The sequence below is a fragment of the Martes martes genome (genome assembly GCF_963455335.1).
Source record: "Martes martes genome assembly, chromosome: 3".
Lineage (NCBI taxonomy): Eukaryota > Metazoa > Chordata > Mammalia > Carnivora > Mustelidae > Martes > Martes martes.
In genome coordinates, this window is record NC_137890.1 from 150406203 (window position 1) to 150424309 (window position 18107).

Here is an 18107-nt window from a genome sequence, read left to right on the forward strand (position 1 = left end):
TCGGTCGCCGCGGTAACCGCCGGACCACGTGACACCGCGGCCCAATCGCACTCAAACGGCGAAAGTGCCCTCCCCCCGGGGAGGCGTGGCTCCCGAGCTCTGCAGTCGCGGATCCGCGCAGTCGTCCGAGCTGCAGTTCTCTTTCCGGGGCGGGGCCTGGGGGGTTGACCCGGCAGCTACTGATCCCCCGCGGGCCGACGGGCACCGTGTGGTCGAGCCGGTGCAGCTCGTTCCGGGGCGTCGGGGCCGCTTGGGGTCGTGGGCTCTTCGGGCTGAAGGGACCTGAGAGGCTTCTCCGCCGACGTCGGGCCGCGGACTACAGGTCCCAGCATGCAGCGCCGCCTCCCGGAATGCTCCTCTCCTGGCGGCGGCGGCGGCTGCGGGTCTGGCCGCCTGGTCAGGGAGGAGTCCGTGAGAGGCTCACGCGGGAAGGTGGCGGCAAGCCGCTGCGGTGGCCAAGGGCTGGGCTCCCGGCTGCAGCTGGCCTCGGGGAGGGCCTGTCGGGCTTGGGACGCTGTCTCCTTAGCGGGGCAGTCGACGAGGCGGCCGCAGATGGCAGGATATATGGCCCTATGGGCGGGACAGTGAGGGACCTGGACGTGCGGTTACGGCTGCGGGCAGGCAAGGACAGGGATCCCGGGCCCTGCCTCAGTATTTACACTCGCTGTGGGAACCGGCATTTCCCCATTCCTGGGAAGGACTGAAGGCAGGCCTCCGGAGGCTTGTCCGCCCGCCCCGCGAAGCCTCCTTCAGTGGCACCGGAGCCTTCCCAGAGGGCTGGGCAGGGGAGGAGAAGCGGCCTCAGCTCTTGTCATGGCAGCTCTCCGCTGCTCCTAGGGTTACTCAGATCTTGCGTTCCGGGCTGCCTTTACCCAACCCCCAGATAGGAAGGGTAGTCCAGTCTGAGGGGTTCTGCTATGGAGCGGACAAGTCCCTGCTGCCAGGAGAGAGGCAACCAGGTTCCCGTGACAGGGGCAGCTTCTCCCTAAGACGGTGTCACACTGTGGGAGCCCCACCCACCAGGCTATTTCAGAGGCCTGGAGGGCTCTTTTGAGGTTCTGGAAAACAACTAGGTATCTCAACTCCTGTCTCTGGGATGCTAGGACTTCACGACTGTTTGGCATTCCTATAGCGAATATCTCCTGCAGAAGATGCTGGTGACTCCTTGGGAGGCTGGCGGCTGCACTGGAGCCGAAGGAAATCTGGAAAGGCCTGGACTCGGCTTCACCTTACGGCTCTGATGAAGTAAGTGACGTTTCCTACGTGCCCTGGGTTGCTGGACTGTTCTCCCCAGGTAGCACACTGGGGAGAGTCCTAGAAGCTTGGGTGTCCAGTCCACCATCTGGAGAGCAGGCAGCTTCCTGCGGACACGTGCGACACACGTGACCATTTCCTTTCCCGAGCCTGTGGGTGTTAACGGGTTCTATGGAATCTGAGCCCTGCCTGCTCCCTTCCAGCCCCCTAGGTTATCACTACTCTGGAGTTTTTGTGCTCCGTGACTTTGCTCACACTTATGCCTGGATGACTCCCTGTTGTTTTTCAAAGGATGGTCTCTGACTTCACCACTTGGGGCTGTGGGTTGTCTTTTCTGAACCCCCACATCTCTTCCTTGTTCAGTGGGCGGTAACCAGGCCCTGTATTCTCATGGGGACACAGAGAGTAGAAACCTGATTTAGTTGCTGCAGCTGAAGTCATCTGGGGAGTCCAGACCTCTCCCTAGCTCAGGGTCAGAAGTGTTAGAGAGGAGCACGTGCCCCAGCTCAGAGCAACAGGACACAGGGAACAGTCCTCTGGGGGACTGGGGGTTGTTCCCCCACAATCTGCCCAGGGCACTCAATGGTGCCTTCTCTTGTAGCCAGCCTTAGCTGCTGGCATGTGGAGGGCTGGTGACAGAGACTGCTGCAGTCAGCTCGTGACCACAGGGGGACAACCCGGAAGACAAAGGCCTGCACACGGAGACTCCAGAGCAGAAAGAGCCAGGTGATGTCCCCTGATCTTGTTGGTCCTAGGATCGTCCACCTTGGGATTATGATTTCATAGATGATAAATACAGTTTTACAGTTTGAGTAAATTTTGAGTTGAGTCTTTTGTTTCAGCCCTGTACACCTCATCCAGAGACCTGTATGCATTGACTACCGCTGTGAGTCAAGTTGCCCCAAAACTTAGAAACTTAGATGTTTATTAGGTCACAGTTTCTGTGGGTTAGGAAACGTGGCGGCAGGTGGCTGGTTCTGGCTGAGGGTCTCTGGGGATGGTAGTCACAGTGTCGGCCAGAACTGAGCCAGCTGGAGACTGGCTGGGGCTGGAGACCTCCACTCCTTGTCATGTGGACCTTTGTGAAGCTGCTTGAATGTTCTCACCACTCGGGGTTTCTCCTGGAGCAAGCGATCCCAGGGGAATGGAAAGCGGAAGCTGCGGGGTGGTTTTTATTTTTTAAAGGTTTTGGGTATTTATGTGAGAGACAGTGCACAAGCGAGAGCACACAGGCAGGGGGAGCAGCAGAGGGAGAGGGAGAAGCAGACTCCCCAATAAGCAGGGAGCCTGATGTAGGACTCTATCCCAGAACCCTGGGATCATGACTGGGAGTGGAAGGCAGACACTTAACCGACTGAGCCACCCAGGCGCCCCTCCAGGGTGTTTTTTTTTTTTTTTTTTTAAGATTTTTATTTATTTATTTATTTATTTATTTGACAGACAGAAATCACAAGTAGGCAGAGAGGCAGGCAGAGAGAGAGGGGGAAGCAGGCTCCCTGCAGAGCAGAGAGCCCGATGTGGGGCTCGATCCCAGGACCCTGGGATCATGACCTGAGCCGAAGGCAGAGGCTTTAACCCACTGAGCCACCCAGGCGCCCCAGCCCTCCAGGGTGTTTTATGACCCATCTCGGACGTCCTCCATTGTTTCCACCACGTTCCCTTCACTGGGAGCAAGTCCCCCCAGTGCAGTCCACACTCAAGAGAGGGAGCATGAGAAGCTGTGCACATGCATTAAGGCCCCTGTAGACCCTAAGGGGTGGGCTGGGAGTGTGGTATGTGCAGGGACCAGATGAGCCGTGTGGGATCCTGGGGAGGGTGGGGGTGGCTACCCAGGGCTTTTACTTCAAGGGATCACATGTTGTGAGGTGGGCTCGGAAGGCGGTCTTTGAGGCCAGAATGGAAGAGTGAGCCCAGGGGCCCAGGTTTTGAACCAGCGAAGGAAAAAGAGATTTAGTTTCTTTGAAGGTGCTTGGTGACTAGTCACGTGAGTCAGAGAGAGGGCGGGTGCTGCAGGATGGTGGTGCCAAGTGAGGCAGCCCTGGGGGCCCTGTGGACTTGGAAGAAGGACTGGCTTTGTGCCCCGTCAGTTTAGGAAGCTCATGGGACTCCTCTCGAAAGAACGGTCTTTGTTCAGGGACATGCCTTGACGTGGATCAGGGCAGGCGTGCTCTCCCGTCACATGGCCAGGCCAGGTCTGAATCACAGGGCAGTTTCTGGCCCACAAAACCATGTAGGCCCTGGGTCCCACCCCCAGCAGCCAGAGAGGGGCCAAGTGTCCTGGTCCTGCGGGCAACAGGGTACACTCTGGGCAAGGCCTTCTCTCTGGGAATCTCCAAATGAGGGAAGGGTACAGGTGCGAGGCCTCCCGGCTTAGCCAGGCCCACAGCCTACAGGAGCAGCCCCCACCATGCCAGTCCGAGAGGCAACTCTGCCGTCAGACCACAGGGATGATGGGAACCCAGTCAGCCACCCCAGCAGGTCCAGGAGCTGTATGGACCAGCAGCGCAGGGGCCCAGAGCCTGGACTGCTTTAAAGTCACATGAGCAAGTATTCTCCTGACTGCTCTTGGCCTCTGTGTCAACCACAAGCCCTGTGGTACAGAGTACCCAGGGTGGTCGTGACAATTAAGTGAGAAAGAATGCAAGGTACATTGGCCGACCTTGGCAGGTGGGGGGATGGTCAGTGAGTACGATGGTCCTGGGTCGTGGAGGGTGGTCAGTGAGAACATGGACTGCTTCTCTGTGGGATCCTTTGAGGTGGAGTAGGAGTTGGGTCCTAGAAGCTTGGGTCTCTGTTCCCCAGATGGAAGGTTCGAGCTGAAGGAATTCCAAGGCAGGGCTGGAACAGGGCTGTTTCGGCCATGCTTGCACCATGAGAAAGTGGGTCCCACCGCTAAGGGCTCAAAGGGTCGAACTCATTTGAAACACGATGAGTGTTGAGTTTGTGTGGTCCTTGCCCATCCCCAAAGCAGGTATCACTGTCCCATATTAGGACAAGGAGCCTGAGCTTCAAAGGGAGGAGGTGGTAGGCCAGACGTGCTCTGCCGTGGGGAGCACACAGCCCGCACCCCAGCCAGCCAGACCTAGTTCACTTTGCTCACTGCAACAGAGGAATGGCTTCTTTTCGGTTGGTGTTATAGGTTAATATTTTCCAAGCACCTAATAGGAATTTTCCCCCCAACTCTTGCTCTGGAGGGTCCTAGGGGTCATGCATTCAGTGTTGCCATGAGCACAGTGTCGACCATCTCCACTCGACTCCAGTGCTCTGCGGCTGGCAAGCCATCTGGGCTGCAAGCTGTTCTCTGCGTCTGGGTGTGTGCTGTCTTCCCCTTGGCTTGCTCACCTTCCACCAAGGAGAGGTCTCCCTTGGCCTGGGTGGGCGGGTGGGCCGTGAGCTACTGAGCAGCCTGCCCTGGGCCTGTCAGAAGCCCTCCCATGGGCTGTGCTGGGCTGGCCAGTGCCCGACAGCCCTGCCCAGGCCCATGTTTGGTGGGCATTTCCCTGCTCTGGGGCTTTTGCTCTCCCAGGGTCTGGGCTGGGGGCGGTTTACCAAGGAAGTGGGCGGGGGGCAGACATTAGGGTTCTGTTGGCAGAAAGACAGTCTGTGCTGGGTGTGCAGGGTAAGCAGGAGCAGGGCCGGGAGAACTGATGGGGAAGAGTGGCGGGGGGGGAGCAGAGGGGAGGCCATGCTAAGGAAATGAGGCTGGGGTCCAGGGGTCCCACTGTGGATGGAAAGGCAAGCTGCAGGCAGAGGGAGGGCGCCTCAATTCACGTGAACATTGTGTGGCTTTGCCTCACCGTGACCACCTGGTCTTGAGGAATCCCACTTCACATTTCCTCTGTACTTACCCTTCGGACTCCTTTGCTAACTCTAGAACATTCTTTGTCCCGTATTCCAGCCCATGAATCCTCTCTGCATCATGATCTTTCTACTGAGTGTTCTTTTTGGGGGAGAGAGGGGTCATTTTTTTATTGTAGTGATGGCTCTTTAAAACAGTTTCCAAGCCTCTGCCTGGTTCTTTTCCATATGTCCCAGTGTCCTGCAAGTGCCCATCCCTGCTTTATGGCATATTTCAACACCCCACCCCCGCCATTTTGGCTGAAATTTTCCTTCCACGTGTTGTGATATTGTCCTTTGACCACTCTGCTTGCTCTTTCCTTGGGTGTGAATTTGGTCTGGCTGGTGCTGACCCACTCCTGGGGGTGCCAGACTGAGCGTTATCTTTAGACCTGAAATTGTGCCCCAAGCACCTGGCCTTAGGGGAAGGACCTACCCCCAGTGAGTCCCTGAGAGAGTGGGGGGCACTCCTGAGGAAGGCTGGACTGCACAAGACACTGCCTGAGGGACTCTAGGACCAGAGAGGCTCCCAGCAGCGTGGGGCACCATGTGCAAACCTGCAGCCTCCCTCCTACCTTCCTTGAGAGTCTGCTCTCCTCACAGGCCCACGAGAGCCACTGCTGGAGGCCATTGCCATCCTCTTTCTGGATATCATGCCCCTGGCTCCCTGGACACCGCTGTCCCACCTGGCTAGCTGCTCCCTTCTCCATCCTCAAAAATGCAGCTGTTTCTCAGAGTTCTGTCCTCAGCCCTACAGGGGTCACTACTGCCACTTGCCACCCCCTTTAGTGCATGTGGTGGGAGTGGCTATGCTGGCCCCCCAGTGCGTGCCCTTGCCATGGCCAGTGTGAGCCCCTCCTCAGTTCTCGCTCATCTCTGGCAAGATGTCTGGAATATTCCAGATGTCATCTCCTTCATCAGCAGGGATGGCCCTGAGGAACCACAGCAATGGGAAGCCCACCCCACTGCCCGCCTATAGCACGAAGGAGAAATCCCCCTTGTTGAAAACGTTGGTATTTAAGAGGGTTTGTTGCTGGAGAGTGACTCCACCTGTGGCCGAGAAGCCGGTCCTGAGGAGGGTGCCCCTCGATCAGAACAGGGGACACATGTGCTGTGGTGTGGGGCGTGACTAGGAGCCGGGATGTTTCCAAGCTGTTGTGAGGCAGTGGCGCGACATGGTCAAGGCCAGCCCCGGTGACTCATGGGCAGATGGTGTGTGAGACGGTAGTGGGTCTGGCAGGAGCAGCAGCGTGTAGGGCACGGGCAGCACTGAGCAAGACAGTACAGGGAGGAGCTGGGCCACGACAGTATTCCAGGGTTTCAAGCAGCAGGGAAGAGGAGTGGCAAGAGGCTGGGAATGCAGGGCCTCACAGGGCTGGGACCACTGCAACTCGCCCCAGAGGGTAGCTTGGGGCCAGGACAGACCATGACAAGGACAGTGTCAAGGATATGGGCATCGCTCCCCAGTTGTGACAGCTGGGAGTCGCTTCTGCAGAGTTGGGAGAGAGCAGGCAGGCGCAGCTGGGCGGGAGGGAAGCCGGGGCCCAGCAAGGCACCATGGCCATGGCTGTGGAGCTGCGAGCAGATCTGCATTTTTGAGAAACTGCCAAAGAGACCAAGAGCCCAGGACTAAAAAGTGTGGGACAAGAGTCTTGAAAACAACCTTCCCTTTCGAAGGGAAAAAGCTGAGAAGGCAGCTCAGCACCCTCCCCCCCCAACCCAGGGCTTTTTGCCTGACACCTGGTTCAGGAAGAGAATGGACCCTCCCAAGGGCGGAGCCAGGGCCACAGAGAGCCTGGGACCCGGCCCCCACTGGCAGGACTGGGTCCCTTGCAGGGTGCTGGGATTGCTATGTTGGAGGGGCTGCTGGGCGCCTCCCATGTTCTCCCTTCTGCAGGTGTGTTGCTACAGTGGCCCTCTCCCTGTTCCCTGCAGGACGGGTGACTGGCCCAGTTCACAAGTTTCTGGGTTGAGTGGCCCCCACTTAGCCCTGGTGCACAGCCCCACATTCACGGAGACCACTGAGATGCCAGCTGTGGGCTGCACCATGACAGCAGGGGGACGGGGCCGTCTCCTTGGGGAGAGGGGGGAGGAGGGTCTAGAGTGCAGAAGAATTGATGGGATATTGGTGACCCGGTGGCCGGGTGTGGTGGTGCTGGGGTTCCTAGCCCACCATTTCCAGTCCTCCCGTGTCCCGCCCCTCTGTAGAGAGCAGGGCTCTGGGCCTGGGACTGGCCAGTGGCGCTGCCCTATCAGACTGAGCCCATGCGCTATCATAAGTAGAGCCTGGGCTCAGCCTGTGGTCTCAGTGGTTGCCTTGCTCCCACAGCCCACTGCTTAGTCAGTCACCTGTCGTGGCAGATGCCTGAGTGGAGTCCCCACCTTGTTCCCCCTTCTGGGCTGCATTTGTACCCGTAGCTTCTGCTGCACCTGTGCGAGATGTCTGCTGCCCCTCGTGCCTGGTCATCCAAGACCAAACTCACCCCCACCACGCACTCCTGCTTTCACTCCAGGTTGGGATGGGGGCCACTGCTGAGAAGGGCCCAGATTGAGAATGGTGGCAAGTGACAAGTGGTCAGTGGGGAGGGAGCAGAGGCCTGGCCCATGAGAGGGCAGGGGTGGCCTGCTGCAGGTCCTTAGAATCCCAGGCTGCAGGGCAGGATCTGGGGCCTCTGCAGGCAGACTGAGGAGCGGTGGAGCACAAGGAAAACCCTTTGGCCCCCTCAGTCTTCCCCTGTCAGAGGACAGGCCATGCACAGCCCCTGGCCCCCACCCCAGGGGAACCCAGTGCCCGCGGAAGATGAGTCGGGTGAACAGGCTGGGAGGTTGTTTGCAGAGTGGAGGTTTAATGGGACAGTCATGGTGACCCTGTTGCAGAGGTCCCCCGGTAGCCCAGCTTGGACTGCCAGGGCCCCCAGGCCTCTCCCAACGTGGTGGGCCTAAAGAGAGCACCAGCCCCACCTGCCCTCTTCCCTGTGGGGTGTTACAGCCACAAGACAGACTGTCCTGTCCCACTTCCCCTGGGGCCCAGTACCCCGTGTTCCCTGAGGGGCTAAGGCTTTCTGGGGACCCCTCCCCAGGGAGGTCCACCCTCTCCTCAGTGTCCCCTGACCCTATGCTAAGGGCATGTCTGTGTCCTTGTCCTCTGCCAGGGGCCAACTGAGAATGCCGACCCCCGGGGTGGGGTGCAGGGCTCCGCGGTGTGGAGGCGTGCTGTGGGGACAGGGCAGCCTGGACGTCGCGGCAGATGTAAGGCACAGTATGGCAGTAGCCGTGGGGACTGTGGGGCTATCACCCCAAGGGCAGTGCCCGGCGGTCAGTGTCAAGACAGGGAGGCATGGCGTGTGCTGGCTGCTGCGGGCCTGCAGTGCAAGAGAGCTGGGGGGACCAGGTCCACGGGCAGCGCCAGCCATGAGGAGGTCCCTGGGAGAGTCCGCAGGAGGGGGCATGGGCCCCGGGGAGCTCCCGGCCAGAGCCGAGGCACAGTCACGGCATGCCCAGGCTGCGGAAGGCACAATCGTGGTGTCTGGGAGGTCAGGGCTAGGCAGACACGTTGACGTCCCTGAGAGAAATGGCGCTGCTGGGGGCCTCGTCGCCAAGCAGCAGGGCTGGCGTGTCTGCGTCCACCTCCGAGTCCGCTCCGGCACTGGCCTGCTCCACGCTAGGCTCGGCGCTGGGGCCCAGGCCCTGGGACAGGATCTGCTGGATGGTCCTGCGCAGGTTGGGGTGCAGGCGGCCCTGTGTCTGGTAGAACACCTCCAGGGCAAAGGACTTGAGCGCGCCGGTGCAGAGGTCCTCGTACAGCGGGATGGTGTACATGCGGGACATCTGGGGAGGGGGGCACACTGTCGCCCTGGCCCCGCCCCAGCCCCACCCCGACCCCCACAGCCAGCCTGCCAGCCAGCCCCTCCCCAGCCCTGCCCCCATGGCCAGCCTGCTCACCAGCCAGCTCCCAGCCCCGCCCCACCTCCAATACCAGCCAGGTTCCCGCCCCCCCACAGCCCCGCCCCCACTGCCTGCCCAGACCTGCACTGTCCTCACTCATGCTGCCCAAGGCCTCTCACCTCATACACCACTATGGGCCTTCTGCAGAGGCCTCATTTCCAGGGAGTTTGGACTCAGGGGCACTGAGGGGGCAGCCCGTGTGGAACGGGGGTGGGGGGGTCTAGTGCCCCTGGAGGCCTGGGATTCTCAGACAGCCCTGGGACCAGGTCAAGCATGGGACTGCCTACAGGCCTAGGGCCACGGAGGCCTAAACCTCCAGATTATGCTCCCAGCTCTCCCTCTGGAGGAATGATGGAGTCCAGGCTCCTCCCACCTGGTGTGCCACCCCCCATGGCAGCCCAGACCCTTCATGTCCCCCACCCGGTTGTCCTGGATGCCCAGCTTGTGGTGGCAGTGTGTGGGTGGGTGCTTGTGCAGGGGGCCCACACCTGGCTCTCCAGGAACCGCCGGACCCGGTGCAGGTCGGGGTAGTAGTCGTTGCGGACCACAATCTGCAGCCAGCGGATGCGGATCTCGGCGTTCATTGAGTCCAGCAGGGACGAGTAGCACTTGGACAGGCTCATCACCACCTCTGCGGGGCCACAGGCAGGTCAGGGCTGGGCAGGCAAACCCCACCCCAGCCACCCTGGCAGCTGTAGGACCCACCCTGGGGCAGTGGGGACCCATCCAGGAGCCGGTCCAGGAACAGCGCTGTCTGGAAGGTCCTCCACTTGGAGATGTCGATGGCACTAGCTGAGGCAGCTGCCTGGTCCAAAGGCTCCGCGGTCCACAGCTGGAAGAGGGCCTCCACGGGCCGGGTCAGGCTGGATCCCTGAGACAGGTCCGGCTCAGCCAGTGGGGGGCCCGTGGCGTTGAGCCAGCGCTCGAACTCCAGCCCTACAGGGGAGAGAGAGTCCTGGGGTCCCCCTGGGTGTGACTGTCCCAAGGCCTGAGAGATAACATCCTGGGGTCCCCACCCAAGCCAGGGGACCCCAGACGCTGAGGGTGTCCCTGGGTGTGGCTGTCCCAGGGCCTGGGAGCCCCAGGGAGAGGCAGCTAGGGCAAGCTGGGGTCAGCTCTGGCACCTGCCACATTGAGCCACAGGAGTGGCCTCTTCGAAGGAGCATGAGGGGGTGGTGCGAAGAATCGGGTTGGTGAATAAGGTACCCCTGTCCCTCCATGCCTCTCATGGATACCAAACAGTGAGGCACTTTAAACCCAACCTTGGCACCGGGGGTGTGGTGGGGGGCGGTGATGGCAGGAGTCGGTGTGTATGGCGGGTGGTCTGCACCATATGGGGGTTGGCCAGCAGCCAGCTGATAAACTCACAGTCTGCTCTAAAGCCCTGGGCCACTCTGGGGGCAGATGCTGCCCACCCCCCCACCCCAAAAACTCTTGGTGTACTTATTAACCTTCCAGAGCAGAGCCACCTTGTCCAGACCACCAGCCACACCTCGTTGCTCTCCAGCAAATCTTGGCCTCTCCTAGATGTCAGACCCCAGTCTCTGCTTTGGCCCCCAGCCCTTGGAGCCCCAGAGACATCTTTATGGGCATCACATAGGTGGGCCAGGCCTCAGATAGCACCAACGCAAACCTCCCTCTGCCCAAGCAACCATACCCCAAGCCCTTTGCACATAGTGCCTAACTCAGTCTGCTTGACCTAAGTGGTGCCTCCTCAGGGAAGCCTCCTGGGCCCCACCAGGGTAGGAAGCACAGGCTCCTCTCTGCACCCATGGTGTCCCATTGTGAGGCTCACACCATCCGGCTGAAGGAGGGACAGGTGAACCCAAGGGGCCTTTCCCTAGGCAGAAGCGGCAGCCTGTGCAGTAAATCTCCCTGCCATCCTCACATCCCCTCTGCTCCCCCGGTGGGCTGAGGGCCAGCTGGCCACTGACACAGGACAGGCAGTGGGCCTCACCTGCCCGGCAGTCCACGCTTTGCTCCTTCAGCTCTGGAAAGAAGCTCAGGAAGGAGTCCAGCAGGTCCTGAGCTACCACGCTGGTGAACTTGTACTTCTCCACGTAGGCCTACACAGGTGGAGCAGGGCTCAGCGGGCCTGGGGGCTGGGCACACCATCCCCCACCAGAGCAGAGTGGGCACAGAGGCACTGTGTGGCCGTATGGGCCTGGCCAAGTGGCTGAAACGGGGAGGGAGCTAGAGGAAGGAGGTGGTGTCCTGCTCTGCTGCACCCAGGACCGGAGGCAGCCCTGAGAGGTGGGGAGGACCTCGGGGTGGACGGAGGGCAGGGCCTGTCCCGGGGAGAGCACTGCTTACCCGGAGAAAGTCGTCGAAGCGCTGGGGGTCTCCGCAGAGCTGGGACAGGTAGTACACGAAGCAGTAGCCCTTCTCATAAGTAAACAGGTTCATCAGGTGGCTGGGGTTCACCCCTGCAAGGGGAATACCCATGGGTCTGGGCAGTGTCCCTTCCCCAAACAGGTCTCCTGGGATGGGGAGGGGGACCTGGGAGGGGTCGCGTGCTGTGGAGCAGGAAGGGCCGAAGGCCCTCACGTACCTGGATGCCCAGGAGTGCGGTAGGGGGGCCTGCCCTGCCCGGGGGAGCCTTGGCAGAACCCGAGGGCCCACATGACATGGTGGCCAGTGCTCAGAGCCCAGGAGAGAGGGTGGCAGGCAGAGGGAGCCTAGGGGAGGCCTTCCTAGGGCTGGGGGCACCTGGCCTGGCCTTGGCAGGGATTCAGCCAGAGAGGCTGTGGCCAGAGGAAGCAAGGGGTGGCAGGGTAGAGCCCTGCAGGGTGATGTCTGCAGGGCCTGGGGCGAGGCCTGGTGGGAGTGGGTACCTGGCTCCAGCTTGACCTGCAGCTTGCTCACTGGACTGTCCTCCCCAAGGAGTTTCATCTGCCTGTGTAGGGCATCCAGGCGGAAGGCCGTCTCCAGACAGGTGAAGGCAGCCCCTGGACGGGGGCAGGGGGACAGTGCAGGCAGCCTGAGCACCTGGGTAAGTTTGAGGCTACTTGCCCCAGTGGCTCCCCACCCTGAGCCCCATGGAGCAGACCCAAGGCCACCCTGCTGGACACACACATGCTGGGGGACAGGCTGGGCTCTCAGCCCCTTGGCACCAGCCTCCTGCTACCCACCCCCCCTGCCCCCCACCCCACTGCCCAGGGCTGGTCTCAGGCAGTACCATAGGTCTCGGTGGTGATACGGCGCTGGGCGTAGGTGGCCAGGCCCTCGCTCAACCACATCTCCTCCCATGTGGCATTGGTGACGGCGTTGCCGAACCAGCTGTGGGCCACCTCGTGGATGACATCGATGACCAGGAACTCATCACTCTCCAGGATGGAGGAGATGATGAAGGTGAGGCAGGGGTTCTCCATAGCCACGATGGGGAAGGAGGGGGGCAGGAAGACAATGTCGTACCTGCTCGGGGTGGGAGGGTGGGCAGATGACCCGAGACCGCTGTGGGCCTGGGTGGTGCGTGGCTCTTCCTCCCCAGTAGGCCCCCGTTCACCCCTTGGGAGGGCGGGACTTGCTCTCTGCCTCCCTGGGACATACCTGCCCCACAGGTACGGCCCGTATAGCCGCTCTGCTGCGCTCAGCCACTGCTCCACTGCACCCGACAGCTTGCTGGTGGCCGTGGGCAGGAGGCACGGCTCGGCCCACACCCGGCTCCTATCACAGGGCGGAGAGGGTGGGCAGAGGCTGACCAGCCCCCCAAACCCGCTCCCCGACCAGGCCTCCCCTCTCCTATGGGCCCAAATGCCCCGCCTCACTCGAGGGCTCCCCCGCACCACCACCACCCGCAGGCCCTTCCCATGGCAATGGCCAAGCCACATGCTGGTGCGGGGGCTGGGATTCTTCCATCATTGACTTGAAAAAACCCGCCCAGGCTGGAGGGTGCGTGGGGCTGTGGTGCGGCTCCGGCAGGGGGACAGGCTCGAGGGGGGCCCTGAGGAGGCCAAGAGCCCCCAGCTTCTAGGTTGGGGATGGGCAGGTGCGAGGGGCCTGGCAGGGATGGGCTCTGGCTGAGGCAAGGCAAGGCAGGGGGTGGGGCTGGTCCCCACACTGCGGTGTCCCCACCGGGGCAGCCACAGATGCAGGCCCCATGCCCTGCCCGTGGCAGGACTTCCCCAGAGCCTGGGCTCCCCCAGCGGCAGCCACCACAGGAAGCAAGCAGCAGTGGCCCTACCTGGGCCCGATGTCTGCTGGCTGGAGGTCCCCGGCCACGAGGGCCACGAGGTAGGCAGGCACAGGGTGCTCCATGTGGAAGCGGTAGACGCCCTCCTCCTCCACGTAGGTGCTCTGCGTGGCGCTCATCAGCACCTGCACCCCCGACGGGGCCTGCGTGCGAGGAGCCCCCACCCATCAGGGCACCCTGCGTCCTGGATGGGGAACCCCACGCTCTGGTGGAAAACCCTACAACCCGGGCCAGGGAACCCCAGATCACGACTAGGAACCCCACATCCTCCAACAGGCATGCCCTATCCAGGAAGGGCAATCCCATACCCCCTGTCAGGGTGATCTATGGCAACTCCACACCCCAGGTCAGAAAACCCCATATCCATTGCAGGGAGCCCCACATCCCTAACGGGGAGCCCCCGCGACCTGGGCTGGACAGCCACATCCCCGTCAGGGCACCTCTCATCACAAAGAGCCCCCACGCTCTGCTGGCAACCCCTCTCCGTCTGCCCCCTCCCACACTGGGCTCCTTCCTGGAGGGTGGTGAGGAGGCAGGCCAGGCCAGGGGATGCTGACCTTGACAACAGCCGAGTAGGTGCACTTGACCGCGGGCGTGTCGAAGCAGGGGAAGAAGGAGCGGTTGCACACCGAGTGGCCCTGGGTGAAGACGAAGGGCTTGGCGTTGCCATAGGTCAGCTCAGGGTCCAGCCACCAGATCTGCAGGCAGGCGGTGGGCAGGCCATCAGCCGGGGCCACCCTCCCAACCACAGCGAGGCACAAGGACCCCTGTCCCATGGAAAGGGTCACATGGGGATGCCAGGACTCCCCTGCCAACCATGCCTCACTCCAGGAAGCTGGGCAAGTTTCCTGGAGAGAGCAGGGCCTTATGAGCGGCCCCAAACCTGTGGTCCTGCTCAGGCTTCTTGGCCCAGAGCCTCTGGGGGCAGCAGATGGAGAGGAAGACATCGAGGGCCTGGGAAGAGATGGCCTGCTTGGGCTCCTCCAGGGCCAACAGCCGCTCCTTGTCACCGTCGCCTACCCAGCCCTCAGTGGACCCAGAACGCGGCCAGCAGGAGGCTGGGCACCCAGGAGCCAGCCCAGGGGGTCTCCTGGCCCCAGCCCCTCATCCAAGCTTCCGAAGAGAAACAAGCAGTGTCAAAGACTCAAATCCAAGTTCTTACAGGCCGGCAGTAAGGAAAGGGAGCCGAGAACATGAACATGGGAGAAACCGGTGCTTCCTGATGACCCCACATACCGGAAGGGAGCTCCTGAGCCCAGGGCCACCCCAGAGCATAGGACCAGGCACTTGGAAAGGATGGGCCGGGGGGGCCAGGAGTGGCCACAGGAGGGCTGCTGGGGCCTATGTGTGGCCCCCTGACTCTGTTCTCCCCACATTCCCCTCTGCTGGCATGTGATCACTGGAGCAAACTAGATTGTTCCTTGTCTGCTCCAGTGACCAAGCACACAAGTCTCCACCCAGGAACCACCCCTCACCCAGCCTCTGCAAGTGATGAGCCTGTGGAATCCATGGCTGTGGGCTCCCTCGCAGTGGTTCATGCTGAGATTGCAGGAGTGGTGGACCACCAGACCCAGGAGGGGCCGCCACCCACCTTCCCCGCACCACCACCACAGACCACGGACCCAGGTGGATTTCCAGACCGGACAGGGCTGCCTATCTGGTTCCGGCCAGACTCCTGGCCAATGTTCACCAGTTTCTTTTGGAAACTTCCTTTTGGCTGCTACGTCTCTGTCCCCTCACTTCGGGAAGCCAGCAGTTGTATGTTCTTTTCTGCTGACTCCCCAACCCCCACCCCAGGCTGCCCCATTTGCACAGAAGGCCTGTCCGGGGAGCCTGTTAGAAACTGCAGAGTCCTGGGCCCCGCCCCAGAACTGCCAGGGGCCAGCACCCAGGAATCTGCGTTAAGGAGACTCTGCAGCAGATCCTGCTTCAGGTGGTCCTTGGCCCATGCTGGGGATAGGCGCCCACAGTCCCTTAGACCCCTCTCCCACCACAGCCTTCCCTCCCACTGACCCCTCCCTTCCTTGGGGCTATCCGCAGGCTGCGCCCAGCTCAGGCTCTCTGTTCCCACCACCAGCATTCACTTCTCAGCCCAGCCAGAGGGCCCAGCCAGCACTGCTCTCTCCTTAGCCTAGCTGAGACCAATGGGGGCCACAGTCCTCCCTGGTAGTGGGGGGCTGGTGCAGACCCCCAGGCAGGCAAGGCCCAGCCCCGGAGGTGAGCCACCAAATTCTTTCAGGGTGCAGGGGCCAAGGGGCTGGTGAAGGGGGAGGCTACTGACTCTGGATGCCACAGGGCAGGAAGAAAGCTGTTCTTGCTGGGGTGGGGGCAGGGTATGGTGTTCAGGAATGGGATGCAAGAGACAAACTGCCTCTGGAGGGGTGGGTCCCTACGCCCAGGAAGCTGCAGCCTCGCCTGGCACTGGGACAGGTTTAGAGATCTAGGCCTGAGTCCTAGAACAAGCTAGGGAGAGGAAGAGCCTGAGCCCTGAGGTGTTCCTGCAGGATGGTGGGGGCCCGGGGTCAGAGGCCAGAGCCTCCGTCCTCTGCAAGTGACCCAGCTGGCGGGCCACGCCCCTAGTCCCCATGCCCACAGCTGCACCATCTGTGGGGACCATGACACCCCTCTGCGCTCCAGTCACCCAGGGATGACGGCTGCTCTCACTGGTCTGCCCCGATCTCCAGCGGCCTGGCGTGGGTCCGGGCCCCACCGTTCTGCTGGTCATGGTCTTGAGTGGACCAGATGCAAAGGCTGCAAGCTCCCAGATTGAGGTCAGGGAGAAGCACGTCTCTGTGTTCTCACTGCCATGCGGGAGACACATCTGCCACCCGTCAGAGCCCCAGATTACCCACGCAGGCGGCAGGGGCAAACCAAGCAGGCCAGCAAGCTGACGCACCCGGGGGAGCTCAGGGCAGGAACTGTGGTGGTGGGGCCTGCTGAGGGTTCCAGGGAATCACACAGGAAGCCCACAGGTGTGCATCTGGTCCGAGCTCTTCTCATCCAGATGTCACCTTGGTGGCTCCTGGCCAGATGCCACCACCCCACCTGTCCCTTTGCATCCTACAGACAGTGACAGATGGAACCCCCAGGGCCTCCCAGAGCTGCGTGCACGCTGTATCCGTGGGGGGAGAGCAGTGTCGCATGTGTGCTGTCCACATGGGAACACAGGCAGGCTCCATGCTGCAGGAGTGAAAGGGCCTGCTCCATCTTAAGGGCCTCATTGCGGCAGACCTGAGCCACCTGGGCTTTCTGGCAAAGCCTCTGGGGTGGTGGGTGCTGGGCGCCCAAAGCCCTGCAGAGCCCACGTGCCTGTCTGCGGGGACACCCGGCTGCAGCCCCTGCCGGTCCTCACCCACAAGGCCCAAGGCACAGAGCCAAGCCGGACCCTGTGTGGCTCTGGCAGCTCGGTCTCTCACGCCACGTCCAGAGAGCAGATCAGCTGCCCCCGGGTGCTCTGAAGACCTAGGTCACGCGGAGGCCCTTATATGTCTGACATGACCCACCGGCCCGCCCTTGGTGCCAGGCTCCGGCAGACGTCTGGACTGACTCGTACCCACTGGAAGCTGTCCTCGTCCCTGGGCAGGGACAACCCCAGCACTATTGAAAGGAGAGGTCTCCCTGGGTGGCATGCTGTCCTTTGCCCCCCTCCACTGGGCCAGCACCAGGACTCTCACTGTTTCTAGGGCTCCTAAAAACTCCCCAGGCATCCGCTGGAAATCACTGTGGGCACCTGAACAGGACTCCAGGGCCAGGTGGAGGGATGCCAGGCCGGAGGCCCCAGGCTCCCTGGGGCCGGGCTGGCCCCGCCCTCTCTGCAGGTGCCCCAGGGGCAGACCGCTGGTTACGGCCCCCTTGGCTGGCAGTGCGGGGAGAGGCCGCCTGGAGACCACCCTGAGCCCCGGCCCCGCGGACTCACGGCCGGGGCGTCCGTCGAGGTGTAGCGCAGGATGACCTGGAAGGGCTGGTGCGCCTGCAGCTCGGGCGGCAGCGTGACAGTGAGCGAGGAGCCGTAGTCGGTGAACGGGTCCACCCTGAAGGCCAGCGGGCAGCAGGCGGGCTCGGCGCCGGGCGCCTCGGGGAAGGCGGGCAGCGGCGGCGGCGGCGCGGGCCCGGGCCCGGCGGCCGCAAACGCGAAGGCGCAGGGGGGCTCGGCGGCGGCGGCGGCGGGGGCGCGGCGGAAGGCGGCCGAGTGCAGGCGCAAGGCCGGGTGCGCGTCGAGCACGAGCGCGCGGGGCGCGGGCCGCAGCGCGCACAGCTCGAGCACCAGGCAGCCGGCCAGCTCGCGCGCCTCGGGCCGCAGCTCCAGGCCCAGCTGCAGGTGGCGGAGGCGGAAGAGCTGCGCGCTGGAGGCCGAGGCCACGTCCAGGGCGGGCGGCGGCTCCGGCGGCGGGCGGGCGGGCGCGGCCTCGGCGCCGGGCGCCTTGCAGCAGCAGCACTGCGCCGCCATAGCCGGCCGCGCTAGGTGAAATCCATGGGCGGCGGCCGCGCCGGGCCGCGGACAGCGGGCAAGGGGCGCCGGGCGGCGGCGGTGGCGGCGGCGGGGCGCGGGCACAACAGGAAGTCGCGCCGGGAGCCGCCCGGCCCGGCCCCGTGCCGTGCGCCGCCCCGCTCCGGCTCCGCTCGGCCGCCGCCGGGGGCGCTGTGCGCGGGGCCGGGCCGGGGGAGCCGGGGACGCCGAGCGCACGGGACCGGGGCGGGGGCGGGGGCGGGGGCGGGGGAGTCGTGCTCGGGGGACCCGAGGTCCGGGGCGCTCTGCTTGGGGGCAGGGCCGGGGAGTGGGGAGCGGGAGGCGTCGTGCGTGGGAAACCTGGGAGCGAGGGACGGCATGTGCCGGTGCGCGGGCCATGTGGGGGTTTCGCCGGGCTGGTAGCCGGGGGAG

General features: G+C 62.9%; 1 protein-coding gene across 1 annotated transcript; it reads right to left on the reverse strand.

Annotated features, from left to right (window-relative positions):
* Window positions 1-7916: 7916 nt before the first annotated feature.
* RNPEPL1 (arginyl aminopeptidase like 1) lies at window positions 7917-17840 on the reverse strand. The gene is made up of 11 exons (XM_080798617.1): window positions 17145-17840; window positions 13786-13926; window positions 13220-13371; window positions 12586-12702; window positions 12215-12450; window positions 11871-11984; window positions 11350-11462; window positions 10994-11102; window positions 9742-9972; window positions 9525-9667; window positions 7917-8919 (listed from the first exon to the last, which is right to left on the reverse strand). Exons 1-11 carry the CDS (start codon window positions 17673-17675, stop codon window positions 8632-8634), a joined length of 2175 nt encoding a protein of 724 aa, XP_080654743.1. The 5' UTR covers window positions 17676-17840; the 3' UTR covers window positions 7917-8631.
* Window positions 17841-18107: the final 267 nt, after the last annotated feature.